The sequence below is a fragment of the Lepidothrix coronata genome, unplaced genomic scaffold (assembly GCF_001604755.1).
Source record: "Lepidothrix coronata isolate B3197 unplaced genomic scaffold, Lepidothrix_coronata-1.0 Scaffold147, whole genome shotgun sequence".
NCBI lineage: Eukaryota > Metazoa > Chordata > Aves > Passeriformes > Pipridae > Lepidothrix > Lepidothrix coronata.
In genome coordinates, this window is record NW_016690327.1 from 1,511,389 (window position 1) to 1,535,517 (window position 24,129).

The following is a 24,129-nucleotide window of genomic DNA, read 5'->3' on the forward strand; positions in this document are numbered from 1 at the left end:
GGGCAGGGCCAGGCTGGGCGCTCTCCAGGCCGCCGGTAGCAGCGGGGCGGGTTCGCCCCTGTGCCCTGGGCTCGCCCCCAGCACTACCCACTCGCCAATGGCTTCGTCTCAGGGCTGGGGGTGTCCACATGCCCAGCAGGGCCCTGCACCCTCTGCCCGTGGGACAAACCGGGAGCGCGAGGCCGGGCAAAGAGACGCCCCGCAGGCCCCCGGGGGCGCAGGAGGCCGGGCCGGGCGGGGCAGCCCCGGCACCGCCCCCGCCGCCATTTCCCGCTCCCCCCTCCCGGAAGTGCCGCTCCCTCCGCGGCGCCGCGGGGCGGAGGCGGAAGGTGCGGCGGAACGGCGCGCGCGGGGTGCGCCGGGAGCTGTAGTGCGGTGGGGCCGGCGGGCAGTGGGAGCGCGGAGGGGGCCGGACTACGATTCCCGGCGGCCCCCGCGGCGCGGGCAGCGCGCGCGCGCGGGCCGGAAGTGCGCGAGGCGGAGGTGGCGGAGGGGGCGCTTGGCGCGGAGCGGCCGCGGCGGGGCCGGTGAGTGAGAGCGGCGGGAGCGGGGCCCCGGGCCCTGCGGACTGTGCCCCGTGCCCGACCCTGCCCCGCCGCCACCGCGCTCTTCCCTTCCCTTCCCCTTCCCCTCACGCCGGGCCCTCCGCGCCCGCCCGGCCCTGCGCCCCCCGCCCCGCCCGGGCCTCCCCGCGGCGCTGCCCCCCCGCGCCATCCCCGCGCCGTCCCGGCCCCGCCGTGCCCCGGGCGGGGCTCGTTCGCAGCCCGCAGGGCCGCCCCGGCCCGGCCCCAACCGTGCCTCGTGGCGGGGCCGGGCCCGGCCAGGCCTCGGCGCCTCCCCGGGCCCGTGGGGCCTGCCCGGGCCTGTCCCGACGCCGCCCGTGTCCCGCTCCGGTCCCGTCTGACCCATCCCCTGCCCCATGCCGGGGTATCCCCGTTCTCCCCCCGCGCCCCCGGAGGTTCCCCCGCGGTCCTGTCGTGCTGCCGCGGCTCGGGAGGCGCCGCCGGGGGAGGCGGGCGGGCCCCGGGCCGGGCGTGCCGGTGTGCGGCTCCCGCGGGGTCACTCACCGGCGCTCGGCACCGCCCTCCCCCCGGAGCGGCGGGGGGGATTTGTGCCCTCGCCTTCACCGCTCTGCATCGTGTTGTTTGGACGTGAAGTTTGGCAGAACTTAAGGTGATGTGGCAGCAGGGGCGTTGCGGTGGCTCAGACCCACGTGTGAGCCCTGAGCCTTCGTTTCTCCCAGGGCGATGAGAGGTTTTTTCCTCTCTAGTTTTTATTATTGTAGGGAAATAAACATGCTGGAGGTTTCTTCAAATATATTCCAAACTCTGCGCGAGGTGGTTGTCACTGTAGTTCCTCCTGGATGGGTTTCTGGGTGTTTGTGTGCCAGAAGGTGACATGATAAGTCTGGAATAAGCAGTTCTCCATAGAGTCACAGGATGGTTTGGGCTGGAAGGGACTTCAAAGCCCCCTACCGTGGGCAGGGACACCTCCCACCAGCCCAGGTTGCTTCAGCCTGGCCTTAGACACTTCCAGGGATCCAGGGGCAGCCACAGCTTCTCTGGGCAACCTGTGCCAGAGCCTCCCCACCCTCACAGGGAAGGATTTCTCCTTAATCTCTGATCTAAACCTCCTCTCTGTGTGAAGCTGTTCCCAGTGTCCTGCCCTGGGAGGTGAACTCCTGTTTGTCTATGTGTGTGTGCAACAGCTTCCCCGTGGGGTTGTCAGAGCTGGGGAGCTCCCTGATGTACTGAGTGCTGTGGCACAAGCACAGGTTTGTTCCCTGAAGTAAACAACATTTGGAAGATGTTCTCATGGCTGGTGGTGGAAGAGCTTTTATTGCTGCAGGGTCCCACCAGGCTGCTCTTTGCTGAGAGCACAGGCAATTTAATAGTCCAGTTGCTCTCTGGAAGGGCTCCTGAGTGTTCCCTCCCGGGGGGAGCGAGGGCAGGTGCTCTGTCAGTGTTGGTGGGGTGTGACATTTTGGGTGGGCTTTCCCTGCCCTTTGTGGGTGCTGGACTGGGAGAGCTGCTCCTGGGCTTGGGTGCCATAACCTGGGCTCCACTCAGCCAACAGATGGTTTGAAACTTCCCCTATCAGGTTGCCTTGAGGGGAGTCCATTGTAGGGACAGAAAAATGAGTGTTAGGACATGGCAGGGCCTTATCCTGGAGTGTTCCGAGGTTCCTCTGTGTCCTGCTGCAGCACTTCACGTGTGCCTCAGGCCGTGCTGGCAGGAGCAGGTCAGGGCTGCAGTGGGGCCCTGCCTGTGCTCTGTGTCTGCGGGAGCACTGCCCGTGTTTCTGCTGAGTTATGCCCTGGTTCTTCCTGCTGTTCTCCTTCCGTGCTGATTCTCTGCCTCTCCGTGAGCTCTGTGTCTCTGGAGAATGTAGTTGTGCTGTCAGTGCTTCAGGAAGTGATGTCTGGGAAGAGGTTTCCCTGTGTGCTGGGATTTCAGAGCAGCCGTGTGCCCTGACCTTAACTTCACTACTAGTTCTCTTTCATGAAAGTTAAGTTTTATCCTTCAGGCCAGGGCAGGCCTGTGGGCTCAGGGTGGGGTGTTTGAGGCTGATGTGCCTCAGGAGAGCTGGTGAACACCTTCTGTCATGGGTGCTGCTATTAGAAAATGTTATGTACATAAAACATCAGGATATAGAATAAGTGATGATCCACGTACGTCAGCAGATCTAAATTTGTTTTACCTGCTCCCACTTTCTCTGCTGGAAAAGAAATATTGCCTTGGGAGGACTAAGGAATGCTGGGCAGGGCTGGATGAGCCTGAGGATGCTTTTCATTGTAAGACCGTGGTGGCCCCTGGTTGTATCCCTGAAAGAACGGTGCAGTTTTACCAGAAGTTTGAGTATTTTTCAGCTCACTTGGCTTTGTCTTTGTGTAACGACAGTTGGTGTGTTGGAACTCATTAATTGTTTGAGCAACCTTGTAGCCCTTGAACTTTTTCTCCAAATCTGGAAAAGTTTACAATATCCTGAGCTGTATTTAGTGGCTGCACATGCCAGGGCAGGAACGTGGGGTTTGGGTCGTGTGGTTTCCTCGGAATTACGGAGGTACAGGGAGTTCCTCAATGAGGCAGGAATTTCAGGATATTCAGCCATATAGTTCAGGCCATGGGCATTGGAATAGAGAAGAATGGTGGTGGTGGTTGCAAAAGCTGTCCCGGGGAGCTCGTGCCAGGTGATGGTGCCAGGGAATGGTGCGACAGGTACTGGTGGGCAGTGGGGCTGTGCTGCTGCACCTTGAGCTGCCCCTGTTCCTGGGCAGGCCTGGGAATGAGGCTTAGGCTGCTCAGTGGGATTCTGTAGTGAGTCCCAAGAGAGGAAGGTGTTTATTTGGCCCAGGAGCTCATCTGGTCTGTGTTCCTGCTGGAGCCAGGCCGAGGGGGTGCCTGGGAAGGAGCCGGTGCCATTTTGTTTCCGGATGACAGGCGGGGTGTGTGGGGCTGGAGTCTCCTGCCGTAAGGGAAACATCCTTCCCCTCTTCCCAGGGAAACTGTGTTAGCAGAGGATTGGGAGTCACTGCTGGCAGGTTGGAGAAGTTAAGAGTTCCTGCTTAATTTAGCTTTATCATGTCAGAGCTATGAATAGTGAAATCACGGGATCACGTTTCGTGCCAGCTGGGAATGGTGTTTGCGCTGCCTCCCTCCATGGTAACCGGAACTGCCGGGCCACAGCAAAAAAGTTCAGATAATGGCACACAGAGATGACACCCGGCCCCGCCTGGGGGTCGTTTCCCACCCAAGGAAGAGTTTTCTGCCCGTGCCCTTTGTCCTGTCACACATGGACGTACTCTGTGCCTCTCCCCGGTGTAGGAGAGCTCAGCCCTGCTCGTGGCTGCTGCTCCTGTGATCCCAGAGCAAGTGCCCTGCTCACAATTTCTCCTCCACATTCGTCACCCAGCCATTTTTAGCCTGCCATGATTTACAGGGTGAGGTGGCTGCACAAGCCCCGAGGAGCCCCTGCTGTAACCGAGGGGTGCGGGGCTCGCTCGGCCCCAGAGTCCTCCCGTGCTGCTCCAGGGCCCTCCTGCCTTTGGGGGAGTGAAAGGAGGGAGGAAAACGGGGCAAGGAACCCCCCAGGTGTGTCTGCTCTGGGAGCATTAAAGGTGATGGGGAGGGGGTGTGTGTCAGGCTGGAATTCTGTCCTCAAGGGAGTGAGGCTCAGCAGTAATGGTGTCACTAACCTGGACACATGATAGCGGGTGGGCATCGTGTACCTCGTAACCTACACCCAAAATAATTACAGTAAGTGCTCCTGTGGGGCTGTGGATGAGCTTGGTTTCCTGAGTTAAGGATGTGTCTGTGCACTGTCTGATTAGATGGAATTATTTTGGCAGCCTTTTTTTTACTGGGAAACGGTGCTGGGATGAATGACTAGTATCAGAATCCTTTTCTGTGCTGGTAAAATGCGAGGATTTGTTGGTATCTGGCGTGGTTTAAATTTTGTTTTCCCTTTTTTACTTAGGTGAGAGCTCAATTGCTTCTAAAAAAGCAGTGTTCAGAACCAGACTTGATAGGACACTTGTACAAGGTACGTGAACACAGCATGGAAAATGCTGTTCAAATAAGCTTATTCCATGTGTACAGCATTCCTGTGGACAGGCATTTCCCTCTGTTCCCTCTGTAGTCTGGCAGAGTGTAGGGGTGGCCTGGTCTGGAGCCTTGTGCTCACAATAACCCCACGATTTTTAAATTTCTTTTTTAAAGAACTTTAAATGTTATACGAGGTCATGGAAATGCTTTTCCTTGTTTTCCCCCGAGGAAGCAGGATTCAAGTTAAGGTAGAGGGAAATGAAGTGCTGGCTCAAGAATATGTGAGTGGTTCTGCATTTTTCAGCTTATAAATGACATTTGCTGGAGCTTGTTTTTCTGTAGGTTAAAAGTGTGAAGAGTTGTAACCCTGCAGGACGAATTCTGTTCTGGCTATAACTCTACTGTGTATGTCAGAAGAAATTCCAAAGAGCCCCAAATCAATTGGGTTTTGTATTATTTACTGTTTATTTGGAAGCAGAATTTCCATGTTTTGGGGAAACACCTGATTTTTGTGCTTCTCTCTTCCCAAGTTGTGTAGGTTTGGAAGGAAAAAGCTGTTAAACAGGTTTATCCCTTTTTTTTTTTTTTAAGTATGGATGTTTTTCTTCTGTGTTTAACAGAAGTTCCAGCTGCCTGACTTCTGTAAGAAAACCATCCAGATTTCTAATCAGCTTTTTCTTGGATTTGTTTCCTTGAGCTCCCTGTCACTAAACTGTCTGAATAACAACATACAACTTTTTAAGCTCAAAGATACATAAAATATTTTTTATTAAGTAGCCAGTTTCAGGACTAAAGTCACTGATTGGTGTTTGTAGCTGATCAAATTGTTTGGAAAGGGGTTGTTCAGCACTGCAGTCTGCAGAATCAGTCCTTTCCAGGAGAACCTGTAAATATTCTTCCAGCCATTCCATAGAACCTGCTTCTAATTATCCAAACCCAGGACTGGAGTTCAGGATTAAACTTCTTTAGGGATTAGTTTAATGGTGTGAAAACCCAAATATTCTTGGAGGAAAATCTTAATTTGAAAGCACATAGACTAGAGAGAAATTGGAGCTGCTGCTGACAAACCCGAGCTTCTCTTGCCCTGGCAGAATAATCTGGGTGTTTTCCCCCAAAGTGTGTTTGGCACATGTTAGAGCAGAACACTGTTTGGGGTTTTTGATCATTTTTTAGCAGTGTTGTCCAGAACATTTTTTGCTGAAGAGGTTGGTGGGTGCAGTTGTGGCTTTAGTTAACTTGGGTCATTAATCTCCTGAAAACACACGCTGGATCCTTGATCTAGGAAGAGAAATTGTTCTGCTTTTTGTTTCCCCAATGAAATTTGATTGGCAATGACATTTTAATTTGCTCCCTCCTGGCTGGCAGTGAGAGCTGTGCAGGTGGCTATCAAGAACATACTTAAGGTTTGGTCTTGCACCAAAAATTAGCTGGAAAAGGAAGAATCCAGTAGGAAGTGAGGTGTTGGAGTTGGATTTCTGAGCTAACACAGCCGGAGTGTGCTCTGCACTCTGCCCTTCCTGCTGCACTTCAGGGGAGTGCAGGGAGCTGCAACCCTTCCTAAGCTTATTTCTGCTGTGATTGCTGTTGCCTCATTGTACAGAGCACACTTTGTAAGGTGCTGTGGGGGATTATTCTTTTTTTTTTTAGAACGAACTAATCTTGTTTGGGTTTTGGGGCTCGGGATTAGGAATTGTAGAGCTGGCTGAAGGAGAATTAATTTTTTTTTGTTCCCTGATAATGAAGGCTGTTGTGAGCAAACGAAGGAGCAGTTCAGCTGCTCCTCCCGAGCTGAATGTCTGTGCTGGAGAACACAAATGGATGCCAAGAGGCTCGGGCAGAAATGTGCTCTCTAATGAGGTGCCACCTCGTTTGCTTTGGGTCCTACAGCAAAATAAACCTCCACAGCTTCACTCAAATGCTGGACAGAAAGGAACAAGCAAGTTTTTGTTTTCCTGCCACAATTCTGTAGAGCTTTCTACAAATGCTTTTACACAATATTTAATATTTATGAGTGGAGTGTTTGTAAACACGGTGTGATAAACTGGAACCACCGTAAGGAGTGTCACAGTGCTGAGCTCAGCTCTGAGGTACGTACACAAGCCATGTCCCTTGTTTCCAGGGGTTTGGGGTTTGTGCTCAGTGTGTTAGAGACAGATCTAACACAGATAAACAGCTGCTTTGGCTGGGAGGTCCCTGCTGTGTTTTCCCCCCCAAGCTGGCACACTGTGGTGCTCCACGGTCTGGAATTCTCGGTGACACCTCGGGATGGAGTGGTCTCAGCTGTAGCTTCTGTCAGCTCTGGGCAGGGCTGTTCTGCTGCAGCAGCTGGGAAGGGGCTGAAATCCCACCCGGTGCTGCCTGAAGAGTTCAAACAAAGGAGTGGAAGATGGAAAGAGTCGTAAAGTAACACAGGCCAGTTGGAAAGAGGGAACAAATTCCTGGAAAAAGGCATTGTGGCAACCCGCAATGTTCTTCTCTTGACCCATGACTTGGCACATGGAAATGTTCTTTGCGGTGTTCTGGAATAAGAAACTCCTGGACTGTGATTTCTGCCTCAGCAGAGAGCATTGAGCACATTCCCTACTTTGCTTTCCCACGTTTCCTGCTTTCCTTTCCCTGTCTGGAAGAAAGGTTTACTAGTCCTGCTTGTTGTGTGTTGTCTTGGTTCCTTTTTCTGTAGTAGTTCTCCAAGTACCAGAACAGTTTTCCTTTCTGAAGGAGAATCCAGCTTCTACTCTGGATAACACCTCTGAGGGAGATTGTACCAAAACTTGGTGGTAGTGGTGGTGTTTGGGAAATAGGTGAAGAAGCAAACAAAACCCAAGTGTTCTGTCACACAGCAAGAAAAAATGGGTATGGCAGACTCTTTTCTGGCAGCCACTGTGAAAGGCTGAAAGTCAAAGGTCTTTGCAAGATATAAGGTGAGATCTCTCTTCTTCAGGGACACTTAGACAGGTGGACAAGACAACAGCAAAAATAATTTTTAAAAAAGTCTGTGCATGTTTTTCTTTGTGTGGATCTGATGAGTGTTTTGGGTGCAGCAGGAGCTTAAGGCAGCCAGGCTCCTGTTCATCACTGGTGGTAAGCACAAAAAATGCACATACAAAGGTGTGTTTTCTTCTCATTTCAGGTTTTCTTCCTGATTTCATAACTGACAAAGCTGAGACTGAAACCTGACTGAAGGGTGTGAGGGGTGAGCCTGCTCCAGCAGGTAGGCACACAGCAGAAAAGGCCTTCACAAGAGGTAAAGCTGCTTGTCTTGGGATTTGGAATAGACCTTCTTATATCCCTTTCTGTCCTGGGTGTGCTGCAAGTTAAACTGTTGCTTGAATTCTGCTTTCATTCTTAATGTTGCTGTGCAAAAAGTACAGAACGGGTTTAGAAGAAAAATCTCAACCTCATGTCTTGGAATGTTTGGGCCTGTCTTCCCAAATAACTGCTAAATAGAAGGGTAAACTAGAACAGTTTAGTGAAATAATCTCGGATGTCCTGGAAGAAGTAATACCTGCTTTTGTTTTTCTTTAATGCTACATTGACTGGATTTACACCGTGTTAATTTTGGGGAGAAAAGGACTGCTTTCCCCAGATACCTTAACTGGCCAGGTTATTCAGTGTCACACTGGTCTGTGTTAAACCCCATATTCTGCTCCTGTGTCCTCCTCCAGCATTTGTTTTTTTGCTGGAGCATTGCAGTGATTTCAGTCAGTGGCCATAGAAGTTCTTAACTATCATGAATATTTAAATTGCAAAGCTGTGGAAGCTCATGGAAGTGCACAGCAGTGAGAGACTCTCAGTGGTGACCTTTTTGTTGCTGTGGAGCAGAGTTCAGCTGCTCTTTTGAGATCTGTCAGGAGGTAAAACATTAACTTTCCTGCCACTGTTTCCTGACAATAGTTTGTCTTCCGGGCAAAGTCCATCGTGGTGCCTCAGTGGGAGCATTTGTTCCTCTATTGTTTCCATCTCCGAGTGCTGTTCTGGATTGCCCTGAGGACTTAGGAATGGAGAAGGCAAAGAAGTGCTCCATACAGTGGTTTTTTATGGCAGATCAAGTTTCCAGCAAGGTAATGCCTTACCAGAACTTTTAAACTCAGCCCGCTCAGATCGGTGCCGATAATTTGGGATGCAAGACTCTGCTCCCTGGGGAGACCTGCTGGATGGCTTAGAACTGGGGCTGCAGACCAGACAAACTGAAAAGCAGTGTTGCAAACCCCTGGCAGTGTTTCCAGCAGGACATGCCCTCCAGATGGGTACAGTCACACTTGTGAGGGGACCTGGATCAGGAGCAGGATCAGCCCTGTCCCTCCCCAGGCACAGATGGAGCCGGGGCCAAGGATGGTGGTTCTGTAGCTGTGGGCAGGAAGGAAATGGGACTCTGGCAGAGCAGATTGTAAGGACAGGTCTTCATAGCACTGTGTAAATGCTTCTACTGCAGTTCCTGCTCAGGGCCAGACACGTTCTTCTGAGCCTTGTGCCTTGGGCACAACCCCCTGGGCAGGGGAAAAATGGGAATGGGAGGTGAGCAGCCACTGCTGTTCTCAGAGTTTGCCTTTGCTTCACTTACAGGCACCTCTTTATTTAAAAGGTATATTTCTAAAATCCCTTTTATAAGAAGAGATTCTTTCAGAGCAGAGTTTTGTGCTGAACACATTTTATCTGGGTCAGTCACTCTTAGAACAACTAAATGTACATCACAATAAGTTTACAACCTCAGTTAACTCAGGGGAGCTGACCTGACTCCAGTGTTCAGTTTGTTTAACCTTTTCAGTGCTGATAGAGCACAGCAACTCAGTTTCTATTCCAGTAGGAGTTACCTCACGTGTCTGGAATGAATCAACATTAAAAGTGTTGGCAGAGATAACAAACCCTTCCAAGACGTTTGGCACACGTTGCACATACCGGGCTGGGAAGTGCTGGGGATCAAAGTGAAAGACAAAGACTCCTAAACAGCTCAAAGTGATACTTTTAAAATCTGTTTTGGGGGTCTTTTCAGGACTTACTGGGAGTTACTGCAACATCTTCCGTATCTTTTAGTAGTTCCTGTTACCATTTATTTCTTCTGCTTCTTTTTCGTGTTTTGGTTTCCAGTGCTCAGCACTGGGTTCTTTTGGCCAACAGAGTAGGAAGTGTTGCTGGTTCAACAGATGCATTCAGTAAATTAAAAGGAAATACTTATAACTGATCCTTTCAGACATTCTTTCTCTGAAAAAGCACAAGAATGAGCGTTGGTTCTCAGTGACAGTGCCTTTTGGTTTTCATCCCTGGGGCGACTTATTGTTTCCTAATACAACGGGAAGCATTAATTTTATTATTTTTTCCTGCGTGCTTTCCGGTGTGGAATGTATTATAGTACTGGAATTGATATAACATCTTTAGTATAGTGAAAGGGAAGAATGGGAACACGTAACATGATTTTTTTAAAATGAAAGCCAACTTCCCGTTTCTGGAAAGTCTCATTTCTGGTGATGAACCACCACCCACTCTCCCATCAGTCACTCCTGGGCTGGGCATTGTGCTCTTCCTGGAAGTGCCCTGGCAGAAGTTGGAGTATTTGATAACCATATATGTAATTTTGGAGAGTGAAGTAAAGGCATTGCAAGTCAGTCCTCTGGAATTTCCTTAAAATGGACATAACAGCAGCAGTACTTGATCAGTTGTGTTTATGTACCTGAGTGCCTCTATTTTTAATCAGTGGGTGAAAAGTAGGTGGAGTTATACTAATATAGTTCCTTTTTATTTCTGGCTCTTTTTCATTAGTCATTTTGGCTAAAAAGTTTGTTGATAGCTTATGCAATACTCAATTAATGCAAATTTTGCTTGTTGATAAAAGCAAATAGATGATGGGAGGGTGTAACTCAAACATATGTGTGGTCAGACTATTCCTGAATCATCTTTTAAGGGACTCTTTAATCTTTACCTGGATACGTGCCTGAAAATAGCCCAGGTAATTCATAATTATGGCTATTTTGAGTCATTTAATGCTACAGTGTAATCTCTTCTGTCTCTGAATATTTGGAAGGACATCTGATTTATTTTGGCTGCAACAGAACTCCTCACTGGGTGATCCACGCTGTGACTGATCACAGCAACTGCACCAGCAGAGAGGGCAGGATTGGACCTGAGCAGAGCTGTGCAAATAGGGTCATATTCCTGTATCTTGGAGTATCCATTTTTTGGTGATTCCTTCTGAAAGTTTAGATAAGAGTTCAGGGGGTTGGTTTTTTGGTTTTTTAATGGTAAGCCTTTTTCTTTTTTCCCTCTTTAAAGCAGTGGCAGCTGGCTGTACTGGCAGTGATGTGACTGCAGTGAGATGGAATTGCACTTCCAGGGGCTGGTTTGCCTGCCCAGAGGTGGCCCTGCCTCCTCCTGGGGCTGCATTAACGTGCTGCTTTTCACTGTCACAGTCACAGTTGTGATTCCTCTGGGTTTAAAGCCTTTTATTCTTTTTGCAGATTTCCTCCTTAGACTGAAATAAACCTTCTATTCTGAGCCCAGCACCATTCATCTGTTCTCAGCAGGCACTTCAAACATTCCTATTTCCAGCTTATCAAGCTCCCTGTCCCTGGAATCTGTCAGCCTGCCAGGAGGGGCCTGTTCTCTCCTATCAGCCACATGCTTCATTGCTCAAATACTTTTATTTCCCTCTTTCCCTCAGGTGCACTGACAGGTGCTTGCAAAGATGTCTAAAACAAACAAATCCAAATCTGGATCCCGTTCTTCCCGCTCGAGGTCGGGGTCGAGGTCGCGCTCCCGTTCCTTCTCCAAATCCCGCTCCCGTTCCCGCTCCATCTCACGCTCCAGGAAGCGCAGGCTCAGGTGAGTGTGGGCAGCCCCGGAGCCAAAGGGTGGAACTGGAACGGGGCTTTTCCTCCCTGTGCAGCCGGTTTGTCACTTAACTCTCTTCCAGGGAGAGACTTTGATTTGATCCCAGGACAGATAAAGCCCCGGGTCTCGGGCTGTTTCCTGCCAACCTGTGCTGTTTGGGTGTTTTCAGTGACTTAGGGGAATAGCTGGTGAATAAATAAATAAATTAGGAGAACAAAATGTTTATTGTCAAGATATTTCTTGGCTTTTTTTTTAAGCTTTTAATGTAATTGATCCCAGACTCGAGGGGCCTTTCCAGACGTCAGGTTTTCCTCCCTCCTCTAAAAATGAAGTGAAACAGGTTTTAATGTCAGTTTAAGACACTGCTGTACAAGATGGGGGCAGTCCTTGTTCCCTTGCCCCTCCCCTCAACGTGCAAGAGCCAGGTAACAGAAATGATCCTTCTGGAGAGTTAAAGTAGATAATTTTGCTGCTTAGAGTTGATAATGTGCATAATAGTTGTCCTTACCTCCCTGAATTGCTTCTGAGCAGGCCAGTTAGAGGCTTGTGCCTTCCCTGGGTATCTGGTTTTTCCTTTCCTTTTGGCTAAGCATTCTGTGCCTGGCAAAGCCATTCCAGCTGGGCGGGGTGTGATGGTGTTCCACTGCTTTCTCACTGCAATGAGTGACACGTATTCTGAAAACGCTGGGCTGGGAGCACATGGGAGTGTTAACAGTTAGGGATTTTTAACATGCAGAGGCTCTAATGAATGTACAGTTGGAAAAAGACTGACATGACAAAACTAAATCAGAGGCGGAGACTTCTCGGAGGCTTCCAAGCGAGTCCTTTGCAGAAGGGAGCTGGAATGCTGGAAGATCCATGCTCATCTGGGACTATCCTCTAGCTGGGAAGGAACTTTGGCAGTTGAAAACAAAGGCAACTCGTGCAAACATGATTGTTTCCTCTGTGCTGCTGCTGAAGCTGCTTTTGCATTGTAAATAACTCCTTTTTAAAAAACAAAAAAGCCTCAGAATGGAGGGGGTCAGCCCAGCCCAGCCCCCCTGCCTGGCCTTGGGATGTGCTCCGAGGTAGGTCTGGTGGGATCTCAGCATAAAAGTCCATTGCTGTGCACTTCAGGATGCACCACAAACTGTTTTACTCTTCCTTTGGTAGGTTTGCTGTTTCTTAAAAGTTACAATGCCATGTTGGAGTCTGCCTAATATTTCCTGCTTTTCTATGACTTTATTTCTCACTTTTGCCTCTTGTAAATGCTGGGGGTTCAGCCCTGGAGCAGTGCAGTGCCAGCAGCTCCGGGGGCTGGCAGAGGTGGGGGAATTATCACTTGTGTTTCTTTTACTGTATAACTTTTACTGTATTTTTCAAAAGAATTTTCTGGTAAATAGTCTCTGCTGCTTTTGGAGTGAAATCTTCCTGCTGCAGCCTCTCTAAAACGCTGGAGCAGACTTTGGAAGCGGCGTGCAACAGGTCCCTGCTGATAATTGATCCCAGATGCAGCAGTTGTCTGAAAATTGAGCGTCTGTGTTCCTCGGGCCTTGGACTAGACCTTGTTATAAGTGATTCTTGCCTCCTGCCCCTCTGCTTTTCCCTCTGCTTGAATGAAAAAGTGTCTCAGATAAGATTTTTGGTTGTTTAAAGGATAAAGCATCTGCTAAAATGATCATTAAACTGTTTGCTAGTGATTGAGTATGAATAAGAATTTCCTTCTAAACCGTGACCTGGTTGGTAGGAGGAGGAAATGAAACCAGAACTGAAATACATCTCTGACTGCACACATGTGCTGATGGTGCAGGAATTTGAACAGCAGGTTGTTCTCCCCTGGTTCTGGGGGTTTGGGGTGGGAGAGGCACTACAGGTCTGTGTGAGGAAGTCCACGTCCATTGGAATATGACCAAGGGCCAAAGCTCAGAATGTAAGGAAGGGCTTTGGAAATGGATCCAGTGAATGTTATTGACTAAAATTCCATTTGGAAAAATCTCTTTTGTATTTAACCTTCTTAGTTTGGACACTTTCTGTGTTTCACTAATGCAAATTGGCTAAAATCTGAGACTTAGAGCGGAAGTTTGTTTTCCCAACAGCTGTGGAATCCTTCCTGCAGCTCTGGGATCTGAGCTACGGTGGAGCCTTCAGTGGTTACACAACCGCAGCTCCGGCAATTTAATGGAAGAGACCGCTGGGACAATTAGCCCCTAATGCCCGGCCGCTGCAATCCGTGTTTTTCCAGGGTTTTGTGTTCTTGGATTCTGTTTCTGTGGATGCGGGCGGGGCACCCACAGCTCCCCCTGGTGGCACCAGCGTGTCCCACCATTGTCCCACCATTGTCCCGCTCCTCGGGAGCTCCGGGGCTGTGCCGGGGGATGCACCTTGGGAGCTCAAAACCACAGAGCAGCGAGCCCTTTGCTGCAGGGCTGCTCTTCTCTTCTTGGAGTGTAGCATTTATTTAACTCACCCGACAAAGAAGTGGGGTCTCATCTTGATTGTCAGAATTTCGAAGTACAGGAGAAGTTGGGACACGAGGAGGATTTGGGATCTGTTCCAATAACAGCAGCATGATATGCATAAAAAATACTTCTTTGTGGATGGGGTATAAGATTGACCTGAAGCTGTAAATGACTGTAAGTTTGAGATCTGTCACTTTTTTGTGAAGCTGGATAACACCATGTTCATCCCAGAAAAGTGGAGAGCAACATGGGCTTATTATGGTCTCTGCAATGATCCCGAAGTCAAATATTTGACAGTATCACAGGTACAAGTTATTTCCATGGCAAAGTGAAATACCTCAGTCAGAGAGGGGTAAACCAAAGAAATTACTTTTAGAATCTTAGAAATGAGCTTTTCAAATTCTTTTTCTGTGAGGCTTCAAATTCAAATTGTGGCAGAGGAATAAACTCTAAAAACAAACCAGCACAAAAAATATTTGCGTAACTTCTTTTCTTCTGTCAGTTCTAGGTCTCGTTCAAGATCATACTCTCCATCTCACAACAGAGAAAGGAACCACCCCAGGGTGTACCAGAACCGGGATTTCAGGGGCCATAACCGAGGATACCGGAGGCCGTACTATTTCCGCGGCCGCAACCGAGGGTTTTACCCCTGGGGGCAGTACAACCGCGGCGGGTACGGGAACTACAGGTCCAACTGGCAGAACTACCGCCAGGCCTACAGCCCTCGCCGGGGCCGCTCGCGCTCCCGCTCGCCCAAGAGGAGGTCTCCGTCCCCGCGCTCCAGGAGCCATTCCAGGAATTCCGACAAGTCATCTTCCGACCGCTCGAGGAGGTCCTCCTCCTCCCGCTCTTCCTCGAACCACAGCCGGGTCGAGTCTTCCAAGCGCAAATCCGGGAAGGAGAAGAAGTCCTCCTCCAAGGACGCCCGCGCGTCCCAGGCTGCGGGGGAGAGCCAAGGAGACGAGTCCAAGGAGCAGCCGTTCTCAGGAGCGGGGGCTCAAGACGCCAAGGCGTCCGAGGGGTCGAAACCATGGCAAGACGTGAGCGGCTACGGGGCGGGCTCCGCGTCCAGGGGCTCGGTGTCGGAGCTGAGCCCGCGGGAGCGCAGCCCCGCGCTCAAGAGCCCGCTGCAGTCGGTGGTGGTGCGGCGCCGCTCGCCCCGGCCCAGCCCCGTGCAGAAGCAGAGCCCCCCGCGCTCCAGCCCGTCCCCGATGGGCTCTGCCGCCCAGAGCGGCTCCGGCTCCTTCCAGGGGGGCTCCCACCAGAGCCCCTTCGAGCACGGCTCGGCGGGATTGAGCCCCACCAGGAAGAGCCCGGTGTGCAAAAGCCCCACGCCGGTCAGTTCGCTGTACGGGGCCGCTCCGAAGGAGGAAGGCACAGCTCCCGGGGGAGGAGCCTTCTCCAAGAGGCAAGTGATGTGTTTGTGGTGCTGGGTTGCTTTTTGTGTTGTTTTTGAGGAGCCAGCTGCGCGTGTGGGTGCTCTCTGTGAGCGGGGAGAGGGCTCTGGGGCAGGCTCCAGCTGGGGGCTGGTTCTGTCCAAGCTACAGAGCAAAATACAGACCGAGCCCTGAGTTTGTAGGAACTTGGGATTGGTTTTCCAACTTGGATAGTTCTAAAGATTGTATATGTTCCCTGCAAAAGTATTCATAGCCCGTGAATACTTGAAGATGTGCCCAAGGAGATTTCCTGGCAGCTGGAAGCTGCAATTCCCAAGTTATTTATGTGTCAGTAAAAGACATTTTTAGTGTTGCATTCTGGAATTGCCTTAGATACTATAAATTAGAAGAAATTCATTAAATCTTACTGCATGTCCTGCTGCAAACAGCCCGAGGCAGGTGCAGCTGCAGTGCCTGAGCCTGTGTATGTGGGTAGGATGGGAAATTAAAGCACCAAGATTGTCCCTAAAATAAAGACATCCTTCCATACAGAAGGCATCTGCTTCCATGATTCTCTTGGATAGCCCACTGCAGATTGTACCTGAAGGTGATGCTTTGGTTCAAAAGATGTGGCACCATTCACAAGTGATTTCAGATCTTTATTATTTTTTAGAGTTGTTTTGATCTGATTCTATATCAAGGATGTCTGAAATTTAAGAAGAAAAGGGAAAAAAACCCTGTGACTGTTGTTTGGGCTTTCCCAAGCACTGAGCTGATGTCCATGGCTCTGTTTCCCAGAGCCAGGGTTTGCTTTGTGAATGCTTTAAAACTGTTCTGATGCTATAAACCACCTGAATTGTTCTCACCAGAAGTGTTTTATCTCTCCCAGCAGCACATTCTCCTTGTTAACCTGTTTGCTTTTATTTGTATTTGCAGTCTGTCATGAAATATTTAGCTTACCTATGAAACTTGCATCCCAAATTTGAAGTAGCTTTTGAGGCTTTTATTTCCAGTGTGTTGTTTAAAGCAGAACAGCCCAGTTTGAAAGGTTTGATGTGTTGTTCTCCTGAACCAGGTTTGTAAGTAAATAAACAGAGTGGGTAAGATGTTCCTCTTTTCCTTCCAATGCATCTGTGGGTCAGCTGGGTTTGATTTGTTCTTGAGCCTCATTTCATCGGTCCTGCATATCCATTTCCTTGTGTATTTGCTGAATTCAGTGAGAACTAAAGTCTAAATCGAGGCTGAGTTTGACATTTTAACTATTTTAGGGCCTAGAGGAAGCTTTCTGTACATGCATAGCTTGGTGTTCTCTGAAGTTTGACTCTTTGAACTGACTCATTGACCTCGTTGATCTCTAATATGAAAACCCCTGTAATGTTTTGTGACCAGGTATCTGGAAGAGCAGAAGGCTGAGAATGGGAAAGACAAAGAGCAGAAAGTAACAAATGTCGAGAAAGAAAAAAGTAAAGAGAAAGGGAATTTCTCTGAGTTGGGATCAGCTGATGGAAAGGCAAAGTCTGACTCGTATGGCTCCAAAGCTGACTCGGAGAAGGGATACCGTGGCAGCCAGTCCCCCAAGCGCTACAAATTCCGGGATGACTTCGACAAGATTAAGGTCCCGGAGTTCCACAAGGAAGGTCATTATGGCAAAGAGGAAACAGATGAGCAGGACAAGAAAGACAAGGGAAAAGGCCGGAAAGATTCGGAATTTGACGATGAACCCAAATTTATGTCTAAAGTTGTGACGACTTCAAGTAAAAATCAAGAAGAGGATAGGTCAGGAAAATGGGAAGGTGTGGTTTTCCTGCCACCTGGAAAGGAGAAGCAAAGGAAATCTGATGAAATGGAGGAGGAAAGCTATTCTGAAAGGTCCAAAAAGGAAGAGAGACCAGGATCCAAGAGAGCTGAACCTGGGCACAGGGGCTTTGTTCCTGAAAAGAATTTTAGAGTGACCACTTACAAATCAAGCCAGGAAAAAAGCTCTTCCCCCCCACCAAGGAAGCCTTCTGAGGTGAAGGAAAAGCCAGGTACCAAAGTGGAGGGGCTGGCTCCTGGCAAATCCTCCTTTTCCATTACCCGTGAGGCCCAGGTCAATATTCGGATGGATTCCTTCGATGAGGACCTTGCACGGTAAGGGGCTGCTGGCTTTTGAGAAGTCTCAATAGTGATGTTTTTTCCTGTTTCTCTTCCTGAGATCCCCATGTGCTTGCCAAGTGTGAGGAAGGCTAAGCAATATTGCATCACAGTTTGTGGTCTCGGGAGCTAGAGATTAACTTTTCCCTAACCTTTTCTATGACTGGATGTAAGATCAGTTCAGGATGTCAATGCTTGTGCCTCCAGTTCTGTGCCACATGGGGCTCTGGGAGGAATCCCAGGTGGAGTCAGGTACTCAGTGGCTTCTGGCTGCCAGAAGCTGAGTTGTGCAGTGAACTTACTCTGCTGGGTAAATCCTGGTGATTTTCTGCAGTGTGTTTTACTGCTCTTACTCTCCACGCAGCATTACAGAGTAACAGTGACCTGAATTATCCCTCTAACCCGGGTCAGTGTGTTTGGGGGTGTTTAAGGAAGCTCCTGGCTCACACTGTGGAGTGTTCTCAGGTGCCTTCCCAATCCTACATAAAACATCAGTCGGCTTCCAGCTCCTGCAGCATTAATCACCTTGACCCCCTTCTTCTATTTCTCGTGCTCTGTTCTCTTCCCAGTCCCAGTGGCATACTGGCTCAGGAGCGCAAGCTCTGCCGGGACCTCGTGCACAGCAACAAGAAGGAGCAGGAATTCCGTTCCATTTTCCATCACATCCAGTCGGCTCAGTCGCAGCGAAGCCCTTCTGAACTGTTTGCTCAGCACATAGTGACTATAGTCCATCATGTAAGAGGTGGGTCACGAGTCCACGTGTCCTCAGGGGAAGGTTCACTCCTCCCTTGTACAAATAACTGGGGTCTGTGCACTCTGGTTAATGCCCAGAGTTGTTTTCCAGCAGATATTCCAGAGATGAGACTGACAGCCCGATCATGATCATCTTTATTTACATAAATACCTTTCTGCACAGGCAGAAGGTGTTCCTGTTTTTACCTGAGAACTGTTCAGAGTCTGTGTCTTAGAATTGTGTGTTCTGGTGAATTTGTGACTCACTGGCAGGAATTGCTCATTTCACTGAAACACTAAAGATTGAAACTGGAATTTGTCAGCAGCATTACAGCTCATCCCACGGTGCTTCACTGTCCTGCAGCTGGGATGGGCTTTGTCTTTTTACAAAACTGGCACTAATGTTTTGGCACTTCTTTCCTCAACCCCCCCGACAGAGCATCACTTTGGGTCCTCAGCAATGACACTGAACGAACGCTTTACCAAATATCTAAAGAAAGGAATGGAACAAGATGCAGCTAAAAACAAAAAGAGCCCTGAAATCCACAGGTTGGTGCCATTAGACACTGTTTTAACATTGCTGGGGTATTTCAGATTTCATTGTCCTAAAATCTGGAATAATTCCAGAATAATTCAAGTATATATAGGTGGCTTCAGCCAAAAAAAAAAAAAGGGGGAAAAATATGGGGAGTTTTAAGTACCTTTGGAAATACTGGTCTGCTTTAAATGGCATTTGATCTAAAAACTTTAGATTCTTCTTACAAGTAAGGTTATATCTGTGTTTTGTTTGCTTTTAGGAGGATAGATATATCTCCCAGTACTTTTAGAAAACATGGATTCTCTCAAGAGGAATCGAAAAGCTCCAGAGATCCTGGCTTCAAGGTGAACTGTTACTCTGATTAGTTTAATTCAACAAAATGAGTGCATTGGGCATGAACTTAACAGTGATGTTTTTGTTTAAATTACTCTCTACTTAAGTTTGTGTTTTTCTTTTAAGGATGGGCATAATTCTAAAAATGAACTACAAAGGGTTAATTTTTATTAAAAATGTATCAACAACCTTTGTGAAGTGGTTAGACTATGGTAAATGACCCCAAAGTCAATTGAGGTGAGCTTGAGAAAAAAGAGAGGATTTTTGGAACAAGTGCCCATGATGAGAGAAGAGACTTTTTGTGATATTTTTCTGCTTGTAAGTATGATTAACTCCATTGTTACGTGCAATATTGCCAACCATGTTTTCAAAGACATGCATGTCAAAAAGAGGAAAGTAAAACTAAATGCTGAGCTAAAGCAGATACACTATTAAGCAGATGATAAATTTTGTTCTAACAACTTACTGTACAATTTCTGTTGATTGCTGTTACTTTAACATTCAGCACTTGTCTTAGATCCAGAGCATTTGGGATTGAGTGTTTTAGCTTTGCTGAGTAGATGAATGTTAAGCCATTGCACTCACTGTAAACAATCATAAAAAAGGCTTAACGTAAAATGTTTGAGATTTTAACCTTTGTTTATTCACCTTCATACATATTTACATTGAAGAGATTTTAACCAGTCCTGCTGAAACCTTACTTGTTTCATATTTGTTTTCGATTTTTTCCAAACACACTTGTGGCTTGACATGGACGATGGTGAGATGGATTTGATGGGCCTGAACTCTGAGCATCAGCTTGGCAGAGTGTGTTATAAACGTGGTTTCCAAACAGCTCGCCAGCCCTCCGAGAAACAGACGTGCCCTCCCAAACCCAAATAGGTGTTTGCTGTGCCACATAAGGGAGCTGCTGCCGATTTTGTCACTTATCTGTCATCCACCGTGTTGGGAGCAGTTTTATTCTCAGAGTAGAAATTAAAGCTCTTTGCCTGGGGAAAGTAGAAGAGCAAAATACCAAAACAAAATGCCTGCTCTCACTCCTGCGTTATTTGACATATTTATTTAAACAAAAAAGTGGTTAGAAACTCATGTAAGTAAAAAATTTAACAGCTAGAGAATTACTAATCCTTTTGTATTTAATTGAAGGCGATTAATGTGATGTATGTTGCATATCAAGTCGTACAGTTCCCAGGATGAGTGTTGTGTAAATGCAGTAGCAATGGCTGAGGCTGGGTGTTGTTACCAACATATGGTGTAAGGCTTCCCACAGCCCTCCTGCTGCTTGTCAGAACCACAGCCACTGTCAGTTTGGGCAGGCAGCAGAACCTCACCCAGGTGCCACAGGGCTCAAAGGAGACACAGGGAACACAACTGCTCATTTCCCAGAGAACCTCCTAATCCGTTCCTGAAGTACCCATTTAAATACAGCTCACAGCAAGCACTGCCAGGTGGTTTTTATGTTTGTTTTTAATTAGCAACGTAAATTTATTTTTAATTTTTCATGCAGCTGGTGGGTTTTTTGCTCTGTGAAACACCAGCTTGCTTTAGCTGTGTGGAGCAGCTGTCACACGGTGCCTCCAGCCCGGGGGGAGGAGCTGTAGGTGATGTCTGCACCGAGTAAATCCCCCTGACAGACGCAGTAAAGCCTCCCTGTCCATGGGGTGTTTGGCCTTCTCACAGACCCCTTGGATGCTGCATTTCAGTGGCCTCCATCTCCTGCCCCTTGGATCAGTAATTGCAATTTTGGGTGTCTCCAAGCAGCAAACAGCTTTTATTTCTCCTGAAGTGCCACTTCCAGGTCTGGGGTCCACGAGCTCTTGGGCAGCTCTGCCACATTGTAGTGGTGACACGTAATCAGCTGGATGGGATTCCCAAGTTGTTCACATCTCTCCCTGGCTGTGGTGTACAATAAATGCCAACTTCCATGTCTCCCTCCCCTGTTCCAGGCTGTTTATTCTAATGCTGTTTAAAGAGGAAATTGAAAGTTTAAAAAGCAGTGACCTTAAGTGTAGGAAATTTGAATTCAGACAAATGAAAACTTATTTTATAATAGTGCATTATTTTACATTTTAAAATGGAATATTGATTAGAGTTCAGTTAAACTCCAGTTCTTCAGAAGTCTGTGCAGTCAGTAGCAAAGTAAATGGTGCTGAGCTGGGGCACTGCAGACCTTGTGTTCAACTCTCCCCTCTCCCCTGCCTTTGTAGGCTGAAGGGAAATATAAGGACGACCCTGTTGATCTGCGCCTTGATATTGAACGCCGTAAAAAACATAAGGAAAGAGATCTTAAACGGGATAAATCCAGGGAGTCGGTGGACTCGAGAGATTCAAGTCACTCAAGGGAAAGATCAACTGAGAAAACGGAGAAAAGTCACAAAGGCTCAAAGAAAAAGTATGTAGGAAACCCAGTAGCCATTTCCTTCTGCCTCTCGTGTCTCTGCTGCTCAGGTTGGAGACGACATCGTGTACACACAGTTGTACACAGGGTGGTGCACCTGGGACATAACTGCTCCAGTGGCCTGAGTTACCCCTCTGCGTGTCCTCTCGATATCATTGTATCTGTGTGAAACACTAAATAACTGTAAAAGGTAAATGGGAAGGCTCCATGTGTCAGGATGGGTGAGTCACTTTTCCTTCTTGTTCCTGTTGTGTCAGAACAGCCACGTTGAAATGACTTGGCTTTGATGTTAATTTAATAATTCTCTATTAGCCTAATTTTCCATTGACTAAAACTCTGTGGATGCATGCTTAGCTCAGAGCAGATGGTGTGAACAGGTTAGGAAGGAGCAACAAGTTCCTTCTGGAGAGCACTTGGGCCCTGTGTTAGAACCTGAGCTCTTCCTGTGGCTTTTCCTCTTGTAGTGGCATTGATAAGGGAGTGCTAACGCAATGGTTCTGTATCAGGTGGGTCACAGCTGAGTTCCTAACCCTGTTGGTGTTCCCCTCCCTGCATTTCCCATCACCGAAACAGGAAACACCGACGGGTGCGTGAGAGATCCAGATCCAGTTCATCATCCTCGTGGTCCTCTCACTCAGTCAAAGGAGAGGAGTATCCCGAGGAGACTGAGGAGAGGGAGGAGAGCTCCACAGGCTTCGACAAGTCCCGGCTTGGGACTAAGGAATTCACTGGCCCAAATGAGAGAGGAAGAGCAAGAGGGACCTTTGTAAGTGTTCTCCACCCCCTGGCCCGAGGGTTGATTCCCAAAGTGGGCGGGAAGGGATGCTGGATCTCCTGGAAGCCCTGGAACGTGGCTGGGATGGGAGGGCACTGCCTCTGAAACCTTACTGTTTTTCTGCTCTGTGTTGCCGTTGCAGCAGTTCAGAGCTCGAGGGAGAGGATGGGGCAGAGGCAACTTTTCAGGCAACAACAACAGCAACAGCGGCGGCAACAACGACTTCCAGAAGCGGAGCAGAGAGGAGGAGTGGGACCCCGAGTACACACCTAAGAGCAAGAAGTACTACCTGGTACGTACCTGGTGCTGAAACATCTGTGTGCTCCAGGTGTGTCTGGTCTCAGATGCTTTCAAGGTGAAAGCACTGGCTGTCCCTAACCCACCGGGGAAGGCTTCGGGTCACAGGAAGCTGCTGGCTCTGCCTAGAGAGAGCTCGTTCCTGCTCCTTGTAGAGTGGATTCCACCAAGTGGCTGGCACAGGGCGGTGGGAGACAGGTGCCAGGGTTGTGTCAGCCTGTCTCACCTGCTGTCCTGTCTCACCCTGCAGCACGACGACCGGGAGGGCGAGGCCGCGGACAAGTGGGTGAGCCGGGGCCGCGGCCGCGGAGCCTTCCCCCGGGGACGGGGCCGCTTCATGTTCCGCAAGTCCAGCACCAGCCCCAAGTGGGCTCACGACAAGTTCAGTGGGGAGGAAGGGGAGATCGAGGACGACGAGAGCGGGACGGAAAACCGGGAGGAGAAGGACAACCTGCAGACGGCGGCCGAGTAGCCGCGGGGCCCGCGCGGTTCCGGGAGCCCCGGCGGGAGGGGGGACCAGGCCGGTGCTGGAGTGCCCGGGGGATCCCCGGGGGCTGAGCGGGGCCCTGGAGAGGAGCTCGGAAACGATCCCGACGTTAGTGAACCGCATCGCCAGAGTTCAGCCTCCCCAGGCACGGACTGGGACTGACTGACCCATCATTTATGCTCGGATCCACTCCTGGAGTTTCTCTTCCCAAAGACTTCCCCTCTGGACTGGATACGGTCTCAAGCACTGGGTGAGATCCCAGATTTTCCCTCCTCTGTGACCTTACAGATGGTCGGTTATTTTTTGGTAACAGGCATTGAGGACGATGTGGTTTCGGTTTGTGCCCACCTGACCCCACCAGTCCTGACATTTGTTTCTCTTTTATAATTTGACCCAGTGACGGTCGGGGTTTGCTCACCCGCTCAAATTTTTCTCCCCTATTGTGTATTCAGTTTTCTAAATTCATACTCTGCTTATTTTAGGCCTTTACGTACGTAGCGACATCAATTCAAAGATAATTTTGGAAACTATTTTTGGTTCTTATAAATAGGAAAACAATGAAGCATGTGAGTAAACATCTAAATATTCACTTGTTGGGACCAAACTGCTATGATTTTTTTTTTAACTTTTTTTTTTTTTTTATGTAACAGTTGAGTTTAGGGCCTTTTAAAAATGATTGTTTTCCTTTTATGTTGGAAGTTAACAAAATTAGCATGGTTTTAAAGAGAAAAAAAAAAATTACACCCTACTTCTGGCCACTGTTTGTGTTCACTGTTAGGCCTGGTGTGTGCTGGACCCCAAACTGCTTGTAGCATTTGTGTCTCCTCCCTGCAGCTGGTTGTGACCCGAGTGCCCTTTCCAAGATGACAGTTTTCTAAGGAACTTCCGAATTCTACTTGGGGAAAAAATATAAATGGAGATGAGAATTTTTCAATATTTTTTATTAATCTTTTTATAAAACCAAAAGGCAGATCCCTCCTGAGCTGATTGAGGACAGCCCTTAGGATGTGTTTCTTTTTATCTTCTGCTTTAAGAATACCCTGGAGCAGTTTGCAGATGGTTCCCGGCCGGGTTTGAGCCTGGGCGGGGAGGCACAGCCGTGCCCGCGCTCCCGTCTCCCCCTCCCCAGGATTGCTGTGCTGTTCCCCACACACCAGCTAGAGTTTGGTTTGTTTTGACTTGAACAGTTCCTGTTTAGCAAAGCCCCGAAGTTTGTTTATGCAAATAAAATACAATAAAATACGTAGTAGGTGTAA

The 24,129-nt window shown here is 48.6% G+C and overlaps 1 protein-coding gene across 9 annotated transcripts; it reads left to right on the forward strand.

Annotated features, from left to right (window-relative positions):
- Positions 1 to 472: 472 nt before the first annotated feature.
- Positions 473 to 24,129, forward strand: THRAP3 (thyroid hormone receptor associated protein 3). 9 transcript variants are annotated; one of them, XM_017828323.1, is made up of 14 exons: positions 473 to 527; positions 4,477 to 4,542; positions 6,288 to 6,631; positions 7,675 to 7,755; positions 11,197 to 11,357; positions 14,307 to 15,212; positions 16,570 to 17,310; positions 17,883 to 18,055; positions 18,483 to 18,594; positions 18,843 to 18,927; positions 21,124 to 21,308; positions 21,888 to 22,080; positions 22,232 to 22,381; positions 22,637 to 24,129. In XM_017828323.1, exons 5-14 carry the CDS (start codon positions 11,221 to 11,223, stop codon positions 22,856 to 22,858), a joined length of 2,904 nt encoding a protein of 967 aa, XP_017683812.1. In that variant the 5' UTR covers positions 473 to 527; positions 4,477 to 4,542; positions 6,288 to 6,631; positions 7,675 to 7,755; positions 11,197 to 11,220; the 3' UTR covers positions 22,859 to 24,129. The 9 variants fall into 9 exon arrangements, with proteins under 9 accessions (XP_017683812.1, XP_017683816.1, XP_017683810.1 ...); XM_017828327.1 differs by lacking the exon at positions 6,288 to 6,631 and having other exon boundaries at positions 7,675 to 7,788; XM_017828321.1 differs by lacking the exon at positions 6,288 to 6,631.

Bases quoted from the DNA above. Each gene is read 5' to 3' on its own strand.
- THRAP3 (XM_017828323.1), top strand. From the start codon at position 11,221: ATGTCTAAAACAAACAAATCCAAATCTGGATCCCGTTCTTCCCGCTCG. The intron at 18,928-21,123 runs GTGAACTGTTAC...CTGCCTTTGTAG, and splicing joins CCAGAGATCCTGGCTTCAAG to GCTGAAGGGAAATATAAGGA. The intron at 21,309-21,887 runs GTATGTAGGAAA...TCACCGAAACAG, and splicing joins CACAAAGGCTCAAAGAAAAA to GAAACACCGACGGGTGCGTG.